This window comes from Folsomia candida, unplaced genomic scaffold (assembly GCF_002217175.1).
Source record: "Folsomia candida strain VU population unplaced genomic scaffold, ASM221717v1 Fcan01_Sc034, whole genome shotgun sequence".
Classification (NCBI taxonomy): Eukaryota; Metazoa; Arthropoda; class Collembola; order Entomobryomorpha; family Isotomidae; genus Folsomia; species Folsomia candida.
The window spans coordinates 1,174,133-1,194,423 of NW_019091226.1; the positions used below are offsets into that span (position 1 = coordinate 1,174,133).

General features: G+C 34.7%; 2 protein-coding genes across 3 annotated transcripts; one reads left to right on the plus strand and one right to left on the minus strand.

The window, feature by feature from the left end:
• Positions 1 to 1,773: 1,773 nt before the first annotated feature.
• On the minus strand, positions 1,774 to 10,744 carry LOC110860813. 2 transcript variants are annotated; one of them, XM_035860600.1, is made up of 8 exons: positions 10,456 to 10,744; positions 8,949 to 9,157; positions 8,292 to 8,410; positions 5,374 to 6,545; positions 3,850 to 5,298; positions 3,431 to 3,506; positions 2,764 to 3,223; positions 1,774 to 2,231 (listed from the first exon to the last, which is right to left on the minus strand). In XM_035860600.1, the coding sequence occupies exons 1-5, from the start codon at positions 10,672 to 10,674 to the stop codon at positions 5,251 to 5,253; spliced, it is 1,767 nt and encodes a 588-aa protein (XP_035716493.1). In that variant the 5' UTR covers positions 10,675 to 10,744; the 3' UTR covers positions 1,774 to 2,231; positions 2,764 to 3,223; positions 3,431 to 3,506; positions 3,850 to 5,250. The 2 variants fall into 2 exon arrangements, with proteins under 2 accessions (XP_035716493.1, XP_021965616.2); XM_022109924.2 differs by having other exon boundaries at positions 3,850 to 6,545.
• Positions 10,745 to 12,498: 1,754 nt separating this feature from the next.
• LOC118439392 lies at positions 12,499 to 15,561 on the plus strand. Its single transcript, XM_035860650.1, has 3 exons — positions 12,499 to 12,848; positions 13,768 to 14,018; positions 15,123 to 15,561. The coding sequence occupies exons 1-3, from the start codon at positions 12,696 to 12,698 to the stop codon at positions 15,388 to 15,390; spliced, it is 672 nt and encodes a 223-aa protein (XP_035716543.1). The 5' UTR covers positions 12,499 to 12,695; the 3' UTR covers positions 15,391 to 15,561.
• The last annotated feature ends 4,730 nt before the right edge of the window (positions 15,562 to 20,291 follow it).

Genomic DNA, 20,291 nt, shown 5'->3' on the forward strand with positions numbered 1-20,291 from the left:
CATACGTATGACCCTAGGGGGAGGATCCCCTAAGCTTTTGGGGGCAGCCGGACCACACCCCCCGGGCGCCAGTGGGTGTGGTTGGGGCAAAATGAGAATTTTACAAAAATTGAATCTATGGATGAAGGGCAGTTAAATTAACTGTTCCCAAGTTGTGCCACACCCCCTCGCGCCCAGTGGGTGTGGTTGGGGCGCAGTGGGTGTGGTTGGGGCAAAATGAGATTTTTACAAAAATTGAATCTATGGATGAAGGGCAGTTAAATTAAGTGTTTCCAAGTTGTGCCACACCCCCTGGCACCCAGCGGGTGTGGTTGGGGCAAAATGAGATTTTTAGAAAAATTGAATATATGGATGAAGTAGAGTTGAATTAAGTGTTCCCGAGTAGTGGCGCACCCCCGGGCGCCAATGGGTGTGGTTGGGATAAAATGAGATTTTTAGAAAAACTGAATCTATGGACGAAATAGAGTTAAATTAAGTGTCTCCGAGTTGTGCCACACCCCCCGGGCGCCAGTGGTTGTGGTTGGGGCAAAATGAGATTTTCATAAAAAATGAATCTAACATGTTGGACAAGTAAAACAGTAAGATTGATTAATTAATTAATTAAGATTGATAAAACAGTAAAACATGTAAGATGCATGATTTTTCAGAGTGGCTACATATAAATGAGGAAGTTTTAATTATTTTTGAAATAATTCAGATTCTGCGATCTATATTTTGTATCGCATTATCAGCATTATTGCGCTACTTGTGTACCCTGCGTTGCCGCAGTTTATTTCTAAATACAATTTAAGGAGCAATAAGTAACAACATTTTTATAACCTTGTTGAAATTTTAAATCAACAATTTTTTCTCGACATTTTATGTCTTCACCTGTAAAAGAACGTGCGTAAATCATGTTGTTAATTTTTACAGGAGTCACAATATCTCAAGCCTTAGTTTTAAAACTTGTCTTAAAATTAATAAAACCATTTAAGAAATCGAGCAAATACATAATGTTATTTCACCCAAGATTTATTATTTTGCATAAGGTGCATGCATAATAAGTATGTATGTATGTAAATATGTTCTTACGTATGTACACACACCCCCAAAAGCCAAGGTACAACATTTACTCTCAACATATATATGTAAATCCGGTTTAACCAATTGAAGAGACAAGTAGTTTTTTTGCACAATTTACGTATCTACTTTACATAAATTCATCTTTTTACACCGGAATATTATTTATTTCTGAGAAAAAAGTTTACCCCGATAATGAGATTGTGCATGAATACGTACGCACACCCAGTAAAACAATGCCTTGCGGATTCACGAGTCGTGATTTATCTCACCAACCTACGTCATATTTGAATTATTAAATTGCATCTGCATCACAAACAAGTACATATGTACATATGCCGAAAAATTTACATAATCTTCCCTGTAACTTGCCACTTCTTTAGTTTCAATCAAACACGTAAATAAATAATTTACATATCCAATTTCTACCTGTGCAGAACCAGGATCCAGGTTATCAGTGCGTACTTCTCTTCGCCAATTAAAATCCCTCATCGTTGGGTGCATTCACGTCAACACTGTATGAACATAAGTTTTTTCATCGGCTCTTCTTTAGCAAATAGTTTGCACAATAACAGCATGCCAATTTATAATGGGTAAATTTGCGAAAAAGTTTCATCGTTTCTCGGTAAAAAATTTGAGAATTTTAGAAAACTTTGCGAAACATGGCGAATTATGCTCCATTTATGTCATGCATTTTAAATAAACCAATATAACTAACTTTTTTCAAACTTTAATTTATTTTTCATTTTAAATTCCCATCTCATCTCAATTAAGAAATTCTTCATTATAATTGCACCCTAAACTAGAAGAACCATCGCCTAAATCGTTTTTCGCTTTACTCAACATATTCTGCCTCCTCTCCATGACAACGCTCATCTCTTTAATGAAGGTTTCATACATGGCGAGATCCTTTTCGCAATTGTTGTGCAGTTTGATGGCGTCGACGTCGTGGAGCGCGGAGACCATGGTGTGACCCAGGCGGAGGTAGACGAGTTCCAGGGGGGCCAACTTGTCCCCGCCGAGTCGCACGGAGAGGGACGAGGGTGGAATGGCCTGTTGCAATTTGGCCTTCCAGTCGACATCTTGCATCATGTAGATGGTCGACATGGCCTTAATTTCTGGGGTGAATACTTCCTTGTAAACGCCCCAGATTAATTGGACAATTTGGGGGGCTAAACAAATCAAATTTTTTAATGAGAAGGAACAAAAACGCTAATATTTATTTAATTGAAAAAAAAACGAAATGTATTTTGCGAAAAATAAATTTTGGCAGAATTTCTTGCTAAATGTGAAAGCAAAACAAAAAAGACAAATATTATGAAAAGTTAATCTGAAAATAAGACCTTTTAAAAAATAGATAAAATTTATGAATTTTTCGAAACTCTTTATACAATTTTGAAATTGTAACACCAAGAGGTAGAAACTTTAATACCAAGAAATTAATGCTAGATTTTTAACAGCGAATATTACGAAATATGAATGCGAAAATACAAATGGAAAACAATTTACAAATTTTGAAACAAAGTACCTTCGCAGATATGTATAATATTTGCAAAAATAAATGCATAAATCTACAAAAATGTGTTTAAAAATGCAGAATTTAAATTGATGCAAAACTTTCAAAAAACACGTATCTACTCAAATTTGCGCATGCAATTCTCTCCTCTGCCAAAACAACATGCAAATTATGTAAATTTCACTTACTATTCACAAAATAAATCTGCTCCACAAATCCAGGATAGTGAGTTTGCAACGTCGTGAAAAAATACAAGTACAACTGTACATATCGGATCCATACATTTCGGACAGCCATGCGTCTTCATGTCAAAACCGTCTAAATCCAAGATCAGCGTGGCCTGATACAACTCTACCCCGATGTCATTCACGCTGCGCAAAAAGGAGGTCGCGTCCTCAAAAATCTTGTCCATGAAGCGCCTCAGTCGCGGTCCTAATCCGGCTAGCGAGGCGGACCGGATATCCCATTTCCCGATAGGGACAGAAATCACGGGTCGCCCGGAACGGTCACACCCCTCCAGATAAGTTACATACTCTGCCTCAAATTCTGGATAATCCTCACTCGATAAGGCGTCAATATTGTTTTCTTTGCGCCATGTGAGCATGTCCAGGATGAGTGACGTGCTCGAGGAAATGTTGAACTTGGAGGCTGAAATTTAGGTTTTTGAAAATATTTATAATCCAGGAAACCATTGTTAAATCAAAAATTTTGGGGATGGGGTAATTTGTAAAATATGTTATGTAAATTTTCCCGATTCATGGAAATTACCGTGCAGAAATTATGACAAATTTTTAAATGAAAAAATTAAACTATTTATATTTTATCATAATGTGCAAAATAGTGTAAATTTCTCACGTTTCAGAAATCTTAGCAGGAATTCGTCACTTTCCATGTAAAATGCTGTCAAATTTGGTCCGACACGTAGGCGAAACTAGATACAGGTGTACATACATTTAATTGTTTTTAAATAGGTGTATGTATGCATAGTAACGCAACTATTAAAATATACTCGCTTCAGAGTAATTTTGCAATTCACGAAAAAATATGACACAATTCATCCAGTTCTTTGTAATTTTGTAACATTTAACAGCCTTCCGAAATTGTTATGTGCATAGATGTATAAATATTCACATAAATACATATGTACACATTCTTATAAAAAATAACCTAAAAACACAGTATTGCTTATGTATTTCAAAGGCAAATTTATGTACCTTAAACTAATTCATAAATACTAAAATAGCAAAAATTATCAAAAACTTGCAAATTCTCACCTCATCCAGCACTTCTCTTTCAGACGGTGTTAAATCGAGGAAATGTTTAACTCTCGGGTTTCCATTGTTGTCTTGGGCATTTTCCTCGACATCATTAATTAATCCATTGTTCTCCGTAACGTCTTCCTCACTTTGTTGAGTAAACACCGAGGAGCAAAACAACACCAAAAATATGTACAAACATACCCCTCCTTTAATTGAGGATGGATTAGAATGCATTATGAATCAGGGTATGTAATCTTATCTGCTCAAAAGCCGTGTGTGAAGAAGGAACTTAACACTACCAAATCAAGATTAAAACTGCGATGCACTCAGAAAAGTGGAATAAGAGAGGAAAACTGGTGTAAAAAATTTGTAGCATGTATGTACATATGTACATCTCAAATACTCAACAACGTAGCTTAATACATGTACATAGTTACTTAAATATCTATTAGGATTGCCAACTATGTTCATATGTATATGTATTTATATGGAAGTTTGTATGAAAAAGCGTCTACGTATTACCTATGATTAAAGCTGTTTATATGCAATAAACACAAATTAAGTATGTACTTATGTATGTACATAAATGCATACATGCATGCTTGCAGATATGTATATACATACCTAAATATAAATTTGACAAAAGATTCCTCAAAAACCGGAGGCAAAATTTCCATGCAATAGAAATATATGAGAATTACTCGCAAAACGGTTTGCGGAATTCATAAGTATTTTAATCAATTATTCAATTTTATTAAATATATTATGTTAGCATATTTTTAAACTTTATTAAATAAATGGGTAGAGGCTTTAATACTCGAAACTTCAAATTTCTATTAAAACGTTATATTTATAATCTGTAGGGATGCCCAGAGTATTACCCGCCGAGTACATACCCGGCATACTAGGCCTTTTTCGAGATACCGGTACCCTGACTGCAATTTTAGAGTCGCCACTTTACAAGGGCGATTAATTTATATGTTCAATTTTCTTGCTTGCAATTCAAACCCTTGCAAAACAAATTCCAATCCTATGGATTTCATTTTTACACTTTGTACAAAGAAGATATTCGGAAGGAATGGGTACAAACATGGACAAATCTTAGATGAAGCTTATCGCATAAGATTTAAAATTACTTTTCATACACCAGAAAATATTGTCATTTATGTAATATCGAATTTTGTAACTTTCAATTACTAGCATATACATATTTTGTTTTTATTACTAGAGCTCCGACATTGTGGATTGATTAGGATTTAGCCACTGAATATGTTATCTTCAGTTATCAATTGTTACCGGAGCGGCAATGTACTTCCGCCGAGTGCAACTATACCAAAAATTTATTGAGAGTGTGGAATTAGGGAAGCTGCCCAAAACAACGCTACAAATGTGGGACTAATCAATGCCATAATGCGTTCAGGAAACACGCTGAGTCAACACCGGCTCAAAATTCGACGGTGGTCCCTGCGTATGTAGACAAAAGTATAAAATATCAAATCCAACTAGTAAAATAAGAATTAAAAATGCAGCAGTAATCACCTTGAACCTTACCCAACCAAGGAAATTTCTGTCTACGACAATCACTACCGCTACGATAACAGTGTGATAATAAAGCTTCCTGAGAGTACAAATTACAAAAACATAAATGCCAAATCCTAACACCTTGTTATACTGGTAGCCAGCTCGTTGCATTACAAATATTTGGAACATATCAAAATCAATATACCACCAAGGAAGTGTATACTTCTCGTCATAATACAAGATCGAAATTATGCAAGAAAATAAAATCTGCGCGGCAAAAAGGATTGAACTGTCATAACTCCGGTACGAAGACAATCTAGGTTGCATCGACGAAAGTATTACGGAGCACCACACCCACAGGTGAATCGTTGTACCAATATTTTCCAAAGTATCTCCATATATAGAAATATATGCTCCCGTTACAAAAAGTAAAACCAGTAGAACCCACAGAATAATACTTATCAAGCGATTACTAAGTTCAAGCGTGGAAAACCCTAACTTATGGATCAGTTTTGATACATTTCGAATAATTTTGGCATTCTGCGTTTCCGTTCGTAGTAGGATTAGTTCTTCAAGCTTTTTGAATTGTTCAGAAATCATTAATCGTTCATGCGCATATTTTCTTTCACGCATGTTTTCAACGTCTTCATGTAATTTTCTAAATTCTTCAAGCATCCTAATTTCTTCCCTGGTGTTGAATTCTTCAAACATTTTGAATCTGTAAAATAGGGATAATGGTTCACGCTTTTGCTTTAACTCTTCGCTCTGATATTTAGGGTCTTGACGCATATCTTTAAGTCTAAGACGCATGTATTCAAGTCGATGATGCGTATATGTAAGTTGACGACGCATATCACTGAAAAGAAGGCCATCTATGGATTCGACGAATTGGTGCATTCCGAGAAAATTATCATTCATATTTTCACATCCTTCACCCATAGTTAATTCTTCCACCTTGTAATTACGTTCTAGCATTTGCAATTCTTGGAGAAACCGTAATAATTTACTCATCAGGTCCAAGTCTTCCAAAGTCCAGGTATCTTCAAACTTATGTATTATTTCGCGTATATTAGCTCTTTGGGTTACATGTAGTTCTCCAACCTGATTTAGGACACTTCTTTCCACTGATCCTCCAGTCAAACGGAAGGCCGGAAATATATACGGAAACATTCCCCGTATCATCGATCTACCTGTTCGGTTAAAACATATTCATCAGAACATCATATTCAATAGTATCCTTTCATTTTCGATTCACTTCACTTTATGTGGCTACATTTCATACTTTACCCCATGTATTAAGCATAGGGGAAAAATTAAAAGAGCATTACGTCACTTACGCACACTCATCTGATAAGCAAAAATCAATCATAAATAAGAAGAGAAAATTCATACTCAATCACTATACACATGTAATTGATCACGTCAGTGATTGAAAGGCAAGAGGTATGATCCCTGAATCAAATTCTGAGAATTGTTTTTTAAGCGCTGAGAGTGTAAATCTAGTTCAGACATTCGGGACATATACATACATGCATATGTAAAGGGTTGTCAGTTAATTTCTCCCCACTTCCTCTTGCAAAAATACGAAAGCGTATTTCTCAAAACTGTGAGAGGCAACAAACGAAATTTTTTCTTCGAACACACCTCAGTATTTGGGCTTTCGATCACCCACGCTAACCTTGTCCTAAACTCTTTGCTTAAAGTTCTGTGCTAATTTTTGCAAAGTGGTTTTAGGTATGGAATTGAACTTTTCTTGAACTTTCATTAATAGCTCCTTTTTTGTGCGTGGTTTTGGATCCATGCACATATCCTAGGTAACTATTGCCCATTGGTTCTCCAAAACACCCACATCCGGATTTTTATATAACCACACCCACTTGCTCCAAGCTCTCTTACCTTGCCCTTCACATAGCGACGTGGTCGTTTTTGCCGTGTCAGTTGCACGACCATCCTGCGTGAAATGCACTGACTAACATTTGGAAAAAAATCCTTGTTTCTCATACTACTAAAGTATTTAGGTCGCATTTTCTCCATAAAATTATTTTCATCGACATTTGACACATTTGCATAATATGTAGGGTTGTCACGCCACAAGTGAAAAAACACACGCTACCATAACTTTCGATCCAAATCTTGGGACACGCATGGGTGGTACATCCGATTTTTTCACCGCTTTATATCTTATATCTTGTAGGTTCAGTTCTGGATATAGTTCAATTGGGCACTAATTACCCTAGAGGATATGACGGCTTAGTTCTTCACACTATCTTTTTTCACCAAAATCGCCACTTTTTTGAAGCATTTCTCCAAATTCAAGTCGGGCATTAATGTTCTTTTGAAATAATAAAGTTTCCTGGGATAGTTTATAAGTTGTGTGACTCGAATTCGTCGATTTTGAAAATTCCTGCATTGTAGTATTGTAAGTTTTCTTGTTTTTAGTTTTTAAGCGTTTTGAGACATTTAACTATTTTGAAAAACGAAGTTCCGAACTTCCGTTTCCTGATGAATCTTGAGCTTCATTGTTGTTTCTGTAGTAGCTGACATCTTCGTACGTCGCTGAGACCGTTTTTGGTATTGAACAAAATTATTGCGGGACCGCAGCCTTACCGGTTTCCCAGCACATCATAGTTTCTTCGATTTTTCTTATATTTTTAATTGCTGCGGAACTAAAGTTTTTGTCGGAAATCTATGACAGTCACGATCGACCTTTGGTATTGGTCTACTCATGGTAAAATTTTCAAAATTAAATATTAACAGGTTCAGGAATTGCAGCTTAATTTAGCTCCGCGGGAGTAGTAAAAACTGACTGGGGAGAAATTAACTGACAACCCTTTATAATATATAGAATACTGCTCGATATATAGAATTGCTAATTTCTGCATTGAAAATGACTAAATGCCGCTAAACAATTTACGTTCATATTTATGATCACCTACGAATTGATTTAGCCATATATGCGCCGGGTTTTAATTTGTCTTCAACGTAGGTAAACATCTTGGTCAGATAGTCAACATCAATATCCCGCTGGGAATCTGACACTAAAGACAGTCTAGCCCTAAAAAATCAAATACTTTTAAATAAATGATAATATTCTTATCAGCGTTACAAATCTCGCAGTCACAAAGGTTCACCTCCCATACAAGTTAAAAATGGATACGGAATATGGGAACTATGTGGCTAAGGGATTAGTCATTTTGCATCAATTTCAAATTTTACTGATATCTCATTTTTAATAATTTAGGTTAATTAATGTTCTTTTATCTCATGGAAATACTTCCGCAATGTTGGAATTTTAAATAGGAGAGAAAGAATTTGAAAAATATGTATAATGAGGGTATTCATTATTTCTTCATATAGTAAAATAGTTCACGAAGAAGAAAAAAGTGGTCAAACTAAGTACAAAGTGTAACCTTAGTAACACGAAATCTTTACAAAATCTCGTAACCGTCGTAAGTTAAATATTTTACGATGCTTAAAATACCAAGGATACCTACATAAGAAAAATTAATACCCTCGTAATTTTCAGTATGTATTTCTCATTTTAGTTTTGCAGTTGGGCACAGATATTTCAGAGGATTAATAAATTGGCTAACCCATTCCGTGCAAAATCCTTCCGTGAGCGAGACTCACCAACAAAAATGTCATCATCGAAAGTATGCAACAGTTTCCTTCGTTCTTTTATAAATCCAACGCCCTTAGTCTCGACGAAATTTTTTCCTTTCTTTATTTGCACGCATTTCAATTTTTCGAAAATATCGGGTGTGCCCTTGATGAAGTGGACAATATCCTTAACGATGTCGAACTATTTACGAGGGAAAATTAATAAGCCAGTATTAAAACCTTGAATTAATTACATAAATTAAGTATTCCATATCTGCTATCCTAGCCAAAAAATCTCATCTTAGTTGTGTACATAACTTAAAACAGAAATAAACCAAACGAAAAAAAATATATGAAAGTTGTGAGAACTTTGAAACGCTGTAAGAATAAATATATCGGAGAGAGTGGAATAGAAATTAATAGATTTTATTTATTGAACACCAAAACGTTGTGAACAGATGACAGAAGAAACTACAAGTCACCAGATTTCCTTCATACATATGATTCAAAATTAGCGAAGAGTAGCGATCGATTAATTAATCATGATTTACGAATTAAGAATTGGGATTAAGGATTAATAACCTTTAATGCTGAACCTCAACAAAAATTTGTGTGCAATTATTCCTTAATCATTAATCCCGACGAAACATTTTAATGCCATTAATTTATTATCTCGACGAAGCCTTGGTAAATTATTAATCGTTAATCATGATTAAAAGTAAGTTTATTGCAATCATTAAACTAAGTAAAGTAAAAATTAAATTAGTCATTAATCAAGAATAGCTCAGGATTATTTAATCCTTAGTCAGGAATAACTAATTATTACTTAATCCTTAATAAATAATTAATCAGGATTAATTAATCCTTAATCCCTAATCGCTAATTCAAGATCAATTTGAATTAATCCTTAATGCTAGCCAATTAAATCAGTTAATTAATTCTGAATTAATCTAATCTCGCCATAAAATTAATCATTAATCATTAATCCCACAAAAAATCACTAATCGAATAAGTAGGGTTGCTAGTTTACTAATATCTATGAAGTAGATATGTACATATGTACGTCAACCAATATGAATTCATATGTATGTATATGCTCATCTCGCAGGATGAAGATTAACCCCATATGTCATGTTACTCCATATTTAAATATTTCTTTAAAAAGTTTACCCAATTACCTGGCAGGACATAAGAAATAACTTTCCATTATTGAGATAACGTAATTTGTGTTTGTACATTTCACAAAGAAAGTTTCTGTACGGGATTCAGATATGTACTTAATCAACAAACAGTACACTGAATCGGATCAGAATTTCTAGACTTTTTTCCATTACCCAGATCTGTTAAGGTTATCGTATAAATATATGCAAATATGTAGAACTAAGAGTGGATCTACTTTTCAGAAGGGTAAAATTGTTTTTAACATTTCATTAGAATCTATAGACAGCTAGTTTGATCTCTGATTACAACATTATTCTCATTGCTTATCCTTACTCTTACCCATAGATCGCTATACTTGGCCAATCTAAACTTAAATAATTCCACGTAAACTCCAGATTCGTACGCAAAATGGACAATTTCAAATATAACTTCAGGGTATTCCACGTTTAGTTGGATCGAATACAATTTTGGTGTTTTGTCCAAGTCAATTTTGTACACAGGGTTGGAAATAAGTTTGCCACGAAAAGATGGTAGGCGTTTCCATTTATGGGTAGCCATATTTAAATTGGATACAAGAAGGTTCAAATTAAATAAGAATGAGGATTATTTATTTTTAACTGTACGTATTGAAATTGAGCTGCCCTCACGCTTGCAAAACTAGATAAGGGAAGATAAACCTTGATAAGTTATCATTTCTCGCCTCTTGAAGCTTTTTGGATCATTCAAATTGATGCCGTCCGAAAACTTGTTAGTCGAACGAGAGTTCTTGTTTGAGATCTGATATACTTACGTAGTAACGGAGGTATGACGAAAAACTTGAAGCAAAGATATGTAGCTTATTAATCATGTAATTTAATTGATCAACCACTGCAATGTAACTTTATGGGTGTTTGTCTGAATAAGGTTAGAAATAAACCGAATACATATGTCCATAGTAATAGAGATATTTCCTTATCGGTATTACACCTTCTACGGTTTGGTATTAGAATTTGTAGATAAGTAGTTAGGTAGAAACTTATTAGTAACATGATAAAACTTTAATACTGACTAAACTAGTAAATACCACACTATACTGCTTATCAATCCCACTTTTCTTAGAAACATTAATACCGCTATATTTAGGAGGGGAGGTTGTGTACTATCAACTCCCGGATCTCGATGCCCTTTGGATATTTTGTAGTGTCCCATGAATGTACAAGAACCCTGAAGTGGTTTGATGCCATGGCCACATTTGCGCCCGCCACACCCACTCAAATGTGCCCAAAAATCGCTTTCACTCCAGCTTTCACTCATTCAAAACCACGCCAAAAATCCAATTTTACTCCGATTTTCAAATTTCTTTCACCATTATACTCCCAGATAGTTGCTTTCTTATTTCCAACATCAAACTCAACTTTTTGGATGATTATTTCGCAGGCATAATTTGTTTTGTTGATTACTACAACAATGCTCATTCAGAATTTTAAATTTTAAAAATACTAAGAATTTCAAAAAGTTGAGTTTGATGTTGGAAATAAGAAAGCAACTATCTGGGAGTATAATGGTGAAAGAAATTTGAAAATCGGAGTAAAATTGGATTTTTGGCGTGGTTTTGAATGAGTGAAAGCTGGATTGAAAGCGATTTATGGGCACATTTGAGTGGGTGTGGCGGGCGCAAATGTGGCCATGGCATCAAACCACTTCAGGGTTCTTGTACCTTCATGGGACACTACAAAATATCCAAAGGGCATCGAGATCCGGGAGTTGATAGTACACAACCTCCCCTCCTTAGTGTAAAACTGAATTTCTAAAAGAATATGTAAACTAATTGTATGCATATTTTGTAAAGTGCATAGTATGTGCAAAACCCCGTTGACATAAATATCACATTGGGTTTACTCAACAGAGACCCTGTTGACAGTAAACTAAAAACTGATAACTGATAACCAGAGGACGGTTATGTATGTACGTAAATTCCTCAAAATATGTATGTAGTATGTGCTTAAAAATCTTGAAAATATGCACATAAAATATGTTTTCAACTTCAATTTTCTACTATATTTGTGAAAATATAATTTTGAGAGCACCTTCATTTCTAAATGAGGAAAAATATTTTTACAAAAAAAGACTGAAATATCTATTAAAATATTTATGTTTAGAAAATCCTCGAAATATGCAGAGAAATATGCATATGTATGAAAAAATCCTCAAAATATGTTTGAAAATATGTAACATGTACGAAAACCCTAAAATATGCAAAATATGGAAAACTATGTTTGAAGTTTTGCGATCGTGCTTAGATGGGATGTCAGCATAAGAAGTTTTAGTACGATCTGATTTGGTATCAAAAAGTTAGAAATACATACATAGCCGCCCTCTGCTGATAAGATTATTTGGCTGATTAATGTGCACAGCTCACTCAGTTTAAAACTTTAAATACTGTAAAATTTAAAATGTATAACTATAAATTCTAAGACACTTTAATCGTATTCCATATACATATTACATTGTGACAGGAACGTAACTAAATACTTAACCAAAAAATAAGTGTAACCTTTAGCGATCATAAGTCATAGCTTCAACTGGAAACTGACCACAATATGTTCCGTTGTGATCGAGCCCAACTTGTGGAGGCGATCATGTTAGAAGGAAATCGCCAATTTCAAGGATTAAATGATTTGTTTGGCGACTGTTTCGGTTCCCTAGTTTCGGAAGTTATCATTGTTGATCCATACATTAAGACGGCTATCCAGGTAAAAATAAGTATCCGTAATAAAAATTCATAGTATTCATATGTATCTACGTAAGTACAGGTATGGAAGTAAGTCAATGTTGTGATCATAAATATGTAGACACATATCTAAATATGTATGTACATAAAGTGTAAATTATTTATAAAGGATGGCCCTAAGTAGGATGCAACGTGCATCCTACAGATACCTATAAATATATATGTATGTAAAAATGATACACACATATGTACATACATACGTAGATTTAAAAAATAATCACGATAACGTAGTACTTACATATCTGTATTCGCATTACTCCATCCTGCACTCTAAACAAAAATAAGGAATATTTACTTAAGGTTGAGTAAAAAAAAAACCAAAAGATAAAATTTGTCCAAAGTTGTTTAAATTTTACTTATTTTTGTTTAGAGTGTGCATATGTACATACCGTAAGTACTGTATTTATAGCCGGGTCTTGAGTCCAAGGTTGAAAATTTTAATAAGCTCATCTCTGATTATCGAATTAAGTAGTTTAATGACTGTTCTTATGTAGGTGCTTCAATTTATGCATAACCAGGAAATAAATACCCTGGTCTCCAATTATGCCAGGTTTGTAATTGTAGCATGTCCTGCCCTTAGGATTAGAGCCGGCTATAAATAGAGTATTTACGGTATGCAGATACGGAGCATGCTCTTTAAGCAGACTCGAAAAATTTACAAACCTTTAATTTACACATTTAAGTAAAGCAAGGGGACGCATACATTTTCAAAAATTTCTTTTAATATTCTCATGGTCAGGTTTCCAAGTCACTTCTCAAATAATCTCGTTTCTTAAAAAATAACTGATTAAGACGCGACATATAAATACAGTTGTCTATAAGTATACGTACGTATTTATTTAGATAAGAAATACTTAACCACCTTTACTAATTACTTTCAGCAAAACGGTCTTCTAATGATGTTAGGATTAATTAGGGACAAGTGGGCGAATTCGCCTCCTGTTCCCCTCAAGATCACCTTAATCACAAATAACGACCTGGACATGGAAGTCACAAATTTCCACGCACATGAAAACGACATACGGGAAGACAGTTATGGCGGAATATTCGAGCATATATTTACTCTGCACGACAGAAATTTAGTAAAGTTTAAAGTCGTTGAAATTCGATGGGTTCACGACCGTTCAATAAGGTAAGTAATAAAAAATATTCCAGTAGTTTACTTGGTGTTGCAATGTTTTATTTAAGTATAAAACTACTACGGGACTACCTTATATACAAATACATGCGTACGTAATTATCTACTTATTCAGGTATACCTGATTATAGTGTATAATATGTATACATATGTATGTATAATCAGTTCATAATTTCTGTAAGAAATGCGAAATGACAAAAATGCAACAAATACAGTATGTATATGTACATGGTCCACTCATCGGCTTAATACTCTTTATACCACACACATCATACCATGGAGCTCCCTAAAGGTATTCACTCAGATTTTGACCAAACTAATATCGATCGATCACAAATTTAATTAACACACAAGGCGACAAAATTGCAACCGCAGAGGAAAAATGCATCATAAAGTTGACAAAATTGTATGTACTCCTTCTAAATTTATTGCGTTCTGCAAATTTTGTATGAAATAAATTAAATTTACTGTGCGGTTTTTTTCTCTTCAGATGCAAATATATATCTTCTAAACGGTAGTATCGGGAGATATGTATGTACCTATATAGCGCCTTGTGCTAATTTCGCACGTACATAAGTATTTACTTTATGTACATATACATACATAAAGTAAATTTCTGATCAATTGACATAAAATCGTAGACCATACGCTGGGAGAACTCCATTGTTAGTTATGTAATGTGCCATAAATTTCCCGCTAAATACAAAGATAGCACTTACCTGCATAAGTGCACGTGTACATATATCTTGCATTTCCTGCACTCGTGCAAGAAATTCTGCCAGCAGGATAATAATCGCATGCAGTAATTTTTTGAGCAGCGAGCACATCGTATTTGTAATGTTCACACGATACAGTTTTCTAAATTTGTAATGATTGGCGTGCCAAAAATGTGCACACGATGTGACTTTTTGAGAAGTACACTTGGCTGAAAAGCAGTAATTCTGAGTCCTGTCGATTTAAAACTGCAACATTTTAACATTTTTGAAACATTTTTTTTTCTTTAATAATGTTCTAACAACGTCGACCAGCGAACATGTTTTACAGTGTCGAACATTTTAACCTAACAGCGATCTTTTGGTGTTTTGCATGTATTTCAAGTCTACTAACCAAGATGGACGAGACTTACACGGTTTTTCAAGTAAAACTAGGGAAAGGGCTGGACATCACGTTTTGCCGGTGTGGTTGCCGTTACCCGAGAGGCGCATCGCACCAAGACGTACTTCAAATTGATCCTAATAATTTACGAACCCGAATGTGCGAAATTACAAAACTTCACTGGCAATTTACAGAATTGGTGAATGCTACAAAATTTTTCTCCGCTTTGTTGACATATTATAAAAGTGGTATTATTAGACCATTTTACTGAATGAGGTGTATGAATGTAGCAACAATAATGTTGCGTCTTTGGCCGAGTTTTATTTTCTTGGGATGATGTATGTATGTAGATGGTCTCATTTTAATTTATCCGAAACTTTATAAATATGAATGTACATTGTTCGGTATATTTAAAGTGGTTGAATAAATTGTTTAAAAATTATTTTGGAATACATAATAAACAAATAATAACGACATATTTTAGCCACAAATCGCATTTCAAACATTGTTGCAAGTCTGATTGAGAAATTCAGTCCAAAACTCTGCATATTCATTGGGTGACATGAACAGCTTGGAGGTTATTCTCGTATGTATAAGTCTTTAAAAAATTATGGCTTTAAACTAGATTTTTGACTATATATTACCCTAAAATCATAATTGCATTCTTCCAAAGTATTACCGATTCGCAGGGTTCGAAAAAACCCAGGGTTTTAATCAAAAATTATAAAACCCATGGGTTTTAATGGGTTTTACCATGTTAATTGGGTTTTATTTGGGTTTTAATGGGTTTTATTGGGTTTTATTGGGTTTAAATGGGTTTTATTGGGTTTTAATAGTTTTAAGTAATAATTTAACAAAAATTATTCGGAATTTGTATCTATTCGGAAATTATTTTTGTTTTACAACACTTGAAATCTGTGATGCTAAAGAATGGAGTCAATTGTTGCTTTGTTCCGAATTTTCATATATTATGATAGTAATGAAATAAACTGCTTTAGAATGAATTGAGATAACGTCTTTTAACGTATAGGAGATGTATTTAACTTTTAGAATATAGTTTTAAGGTAAAACTCGATTAAAACCCAATAAAACCCATTAAAACCCAAATAAAACCCACTTAACATGGTAAAACCCAGTGGGTTTTACTCATTTACAACCCATTAAAACCCATTAAAACCCAATAAAACCCAACCCATTAAAACCCAGGTCGGAATACCCTGCCGATTCGCATCCACATCGATGGAAACAATTATTTCAAATGATCCTAAATTGATTAAGCTAAATCACCTTTACTTATTTCTATAAATTTAATATGTCTGCGTCATTAAAAGCACATAATTTAATTTAGAAACTACTACATACCTATTTTAAATTTGAAAAGACAATGCATACATATGCACATACGCCAAATTCAAGATTATTCCATGAATTTCGAAGTATGTAAGTAGTAAATATTGGCAAAATCCTTATCAAAGTAATCTATATATAAAATGAACCAAAGGTCTAATTTATCACAGTAATAAAATTCATCAAAGCAATAATTGAACTCGTCAAATCAAATATTCATTCGTCTCCTCATAAGAAATTTACATTGCAGTTCTCCTCATTTTCTTCGATAGCTTCGAAAATAAAACTTCCATTTTTGTATACGAAGAAAATTAAACAAACTACTTCGGTATTTGAGTTCACATATTTCTTCCATAACTAACAAGCTGACGACGATACGATCTACCTCTAAAATAAAATTTCAACATGGAAATGCAACATTTTTTCGGGAAAAAATACCCGCATTCATTTTAACTAAAAACTTTACAACTAGAAATTTTGCTTGACTTATTAAACTGGAGAAATAATGTGGCGTGTTGAAGCGTTTGATCATCTTCGTCGCGGTATTTTAGCCACACATCGCAACTCCGTGCATACAGGGTACTTTATTTCCTGGGATGAAAAGAAGCGACGCGCCACACCCCTCAGAAACGGCTGGCATTACGGAAGTTTCAAAACTTTTGGGATATTTTGCCTCCTCATCTTTCTTGATTGCAAGGTTTATGCAACTAAGGGCGGCTCTAAATGATGAAATTGATAAAGCGGACGTAACAGAAAATTTGACAGAAATCTGGTTCACTTCTATGCAAATTTGTTACGCCTTAGTTATCTTGCCAATCGTTTGGTATTTCATGCGGACATCTGGTCCTCAACAGTTTCTCGCTGTTTATTATTCCCTGCTAAATTTTAAGAAGAAATTACAAGGTGGGTAAAAACCTAATCTATGTATGTAAAGATAGATCCCTAAAACGGGCGGCTTGGGTAACTGCGACTAAAATACTTGCAATTAGCAACAAACCATAGCATTACCACCACGTGAGCAGTGGTACCTTCATTCCTGAATATCGTGGTCATTTCTTATCCGATTTTGATTATCTCAAGGTTTATGTATTGAAGGCTAAAAATATTTATAAACTTTTTTTCACAGTACATTTTTGATTTAGCCTTTCAAATTTTTCATAGGAAGCAATATCACTTTTTGGAGGGTGTTTTTTGAGAATATCTCAGGAACGGGTAGGGTTACAACCGTGCCAAGTTGGAATCCAAAAGTAGACCATCATAATTAACTCTCGGCACTTATTCCATAAAAATCGGTTAAGAAATGGTAAAGTAATGTGGTTTTGTCACTTTTGAAAGTTGTAGTAAATGCATACTTAGGTGTTTTTTAGTCAGTAGATCACCATAGCTTCACCTAAGAAAAAGCCCGCAAGTTGATGTACATATATTAACGATTACCGGTATTAACTTCAAGAAATTTTAATTTCTTAGATACGATACCTCCCGGAAACTTCACTGCACGCCGAGCTGTAATTTATACCACGACGACGCATCGCATTTCGGTCATGGGCATCATCTTCTTCTCCACGATTGACTACATAGTCCCCTTGTTTTGCGTGAGTCTCGCATATTCGCACAACCCCATCTACGCCATGCTTGAATTCAGCGAAACATTGTCCCCTAGAAATTCGCCCCTGGCAAAAATATTGCTTGGTTTCCTCGTCTGGGTAACGTCGATCATGCTGGCATCCACTATTCGCCCCGTCATTTTGATATTCTTGTATGGAATCGTATCCCTCTATTTGTGGACACTTTTCCTCGTTCCGACGTCAAGCTCGGTCAAATTCTGCTTATCGTTTGCGAAAGGGGTAAAAATTTACAGAACGCTCAAGGTCATGACCCTGGTTATGGGTGAGCTTGCCAGTGACATCGTCGTCCCCAGAGTTCACCACGTCTGCGCCGTGCTCTGGACAACTCTGGCGTTGTACTTCCTAATGACCCATATTTTCTTGACGGGCGAGACGTCGCCCTACATTGTTATCTTATGTGTCGCAATGATACTGATCTCTGCGTTGATGGAGTGGTTCGCTATTGGAATGGTTGCGATGGGGGCGACATTGTCGAAACGCTTTATTCGCGAAATGGGACGAAATCATGGCAGGAACAAGTACAGGAGACGCGTTGTGGGAAGTTTATTACCGAATTTTATCAATTTGGAATTCGTTACTACTGTGAACACGATTAGGGAAGGGATTCAAAGGGTGTACTTTGCAAACTTTGTGGCCAGGGTGACCAATAATACGATTACTTTATTACTGGCTAGGATTATGTGAGTTAATAAAATTAATTACGGACTTAAAGAATGACTTGGCATTTTTCCGAAAATTTTCAAAATTTAAATGCTTATACCATACTGAAAATAATACAAGCAACGGTTCGGTTAATAATTTTACTTTTCAAGTAACAGTAAATGTAAATAATGCAAATACGACTCGACGACTGAAAATCGACTGATATTTAGTATCCAGGTTGAATGTAATTTTATAAAAAGGTGCATAAATGAAGAAAGTATTATTAAATGCATCTCTCAAACCTAACTTCGTAAGCGGCCTAAAAAAGCACCCGCAGTCGAAGGATGTAAAGTATAGCTGCTTCAAAGGTTAAACAAAGTCGATGTCATGAAAAAAATCCGTCAGGCGAAGAGTATTGTAAAACTACTCACTTACATTAAGTCATCAATTTATTTGGTTCAACGTGCAGAAAGTACTATTCGTTACACGTCATGATGTAAAACTTTGTCCCTACACATATGTACATACTAGCAGTTTAACTTATTTTAAGCTGTTATAAATCTACACGGTAAAATAGCTTATTGGTATTCAACATAGTTGGACGGTTTCCATGGTGCAGAGTGCAGTGACCCAGAGGCGTTCCTTGGATTGGGACGGCCTGGAGCACATATTGAGTCCGGCCTTTTCAAAACTGGTGTAAAATATCCAGTCATTAAGACATTGTATGTATGTATCTTGCTTAAAAGTGGGTCGTAAAATTAAGCGACATCTAGGTCACTATGTCTTCCAAATTGCGGGGTAAAGTTTACATGAAAAAATATTCGGCTCATTTTAATTTCTTTATCAATGATCGTAGTTATAATTTGTAACACAGCTCATGGAGTAAGAATTTTTGGTGAAAATTCCACTGTCGGGGTCCCATAGAATCAGTATTGAAACCTCATGAAACGGTATCCAGAGAGATCCATAGTTTAATAATAATAAACCGTAGTAACGTTAGAAGTAGCTCACCCTGTTATAATTAGTTGGACATAATTTTGCATCAAAGGTGCAAAATAAGCGGATAAAATAGATGTATAATTTTTATATAATTTTGCACCAATGGTGCAGCCGAAATGGAAAAAATTGGGACTAAATTTTGACACGATTTCAAGGTTAAGTTATGTCTGCTTAGGCTAATTAGAACTATCAGTTAATCCTAATCATTGGTGTAGAATACATCGATTCCTCCAATTATTTCGCACCATTTTGCGTTAACGATTTTTGGATACCAATTGTGCTACAAATTAGGGTTAAAATGGTCTTGGGGCTTATTAATTAGCATCAATTGATGCAAAAAACTCGTCAACAGACAGACGGACAAGAGGAATTCAATAGCTCTCATGCTACGCAGGGTGAGCTAATAATAATAATAATATTTATTATACTGATTTATATGACCATGAGATAAGGTAACACTGATTAAGACTAAAGAAGGTAGCTCTAGCTTAACATTAAACTACAAATAAACTACATAGCATGTTTCAACAGTTTACATCCTATCTATCCCATCCCTTAA

Bases quoted from the DNA above. Each gene is read 5' to 3' on its own strand.
- LOC118439392 (XM_035860650.1), top strand. From the start codon at position 12,696: ATGTTCCGTTGTGATCGAGCCCAACTTGTGGAGGCGATCATGTTAGAA. The intron at 12,849-13,767 runs GTAAAAATAAGT...AATTACTTTCAG, and splicing joins ACATTAAGACGGCTATCCAG to CAAAACGGTCTTCTAATGAT. The intron at 14,019-15,122 runs GTAAGTAATAAA...ATGTATTTCAAG, and splicing joins GTTCACGACCGTTCAATAAG to TCTACTAACCAAGATGGACG.
- LOC110860813 (XM_022109924.2), bottom strand. From the start codon at position 10,674: ATGGCTACCCATAAATGGAAACGCCTACCATCTTTTCGTGGCAAACTT. The intron at 8,411-8,948 runs GTTAGCCAATTT...TTGATTTTTTAG, and splicing joins AAGGATTTTGCACGGAATGG to GGCTAGACTGTCTTTAGTGT. The intron at 6,546-8,291 runs GTAGGTGATCAT...TTAACCGAACAG, and splicing joins ATATATGGCTAAATCAATTC to GTAGATCGATGATACGGGGA.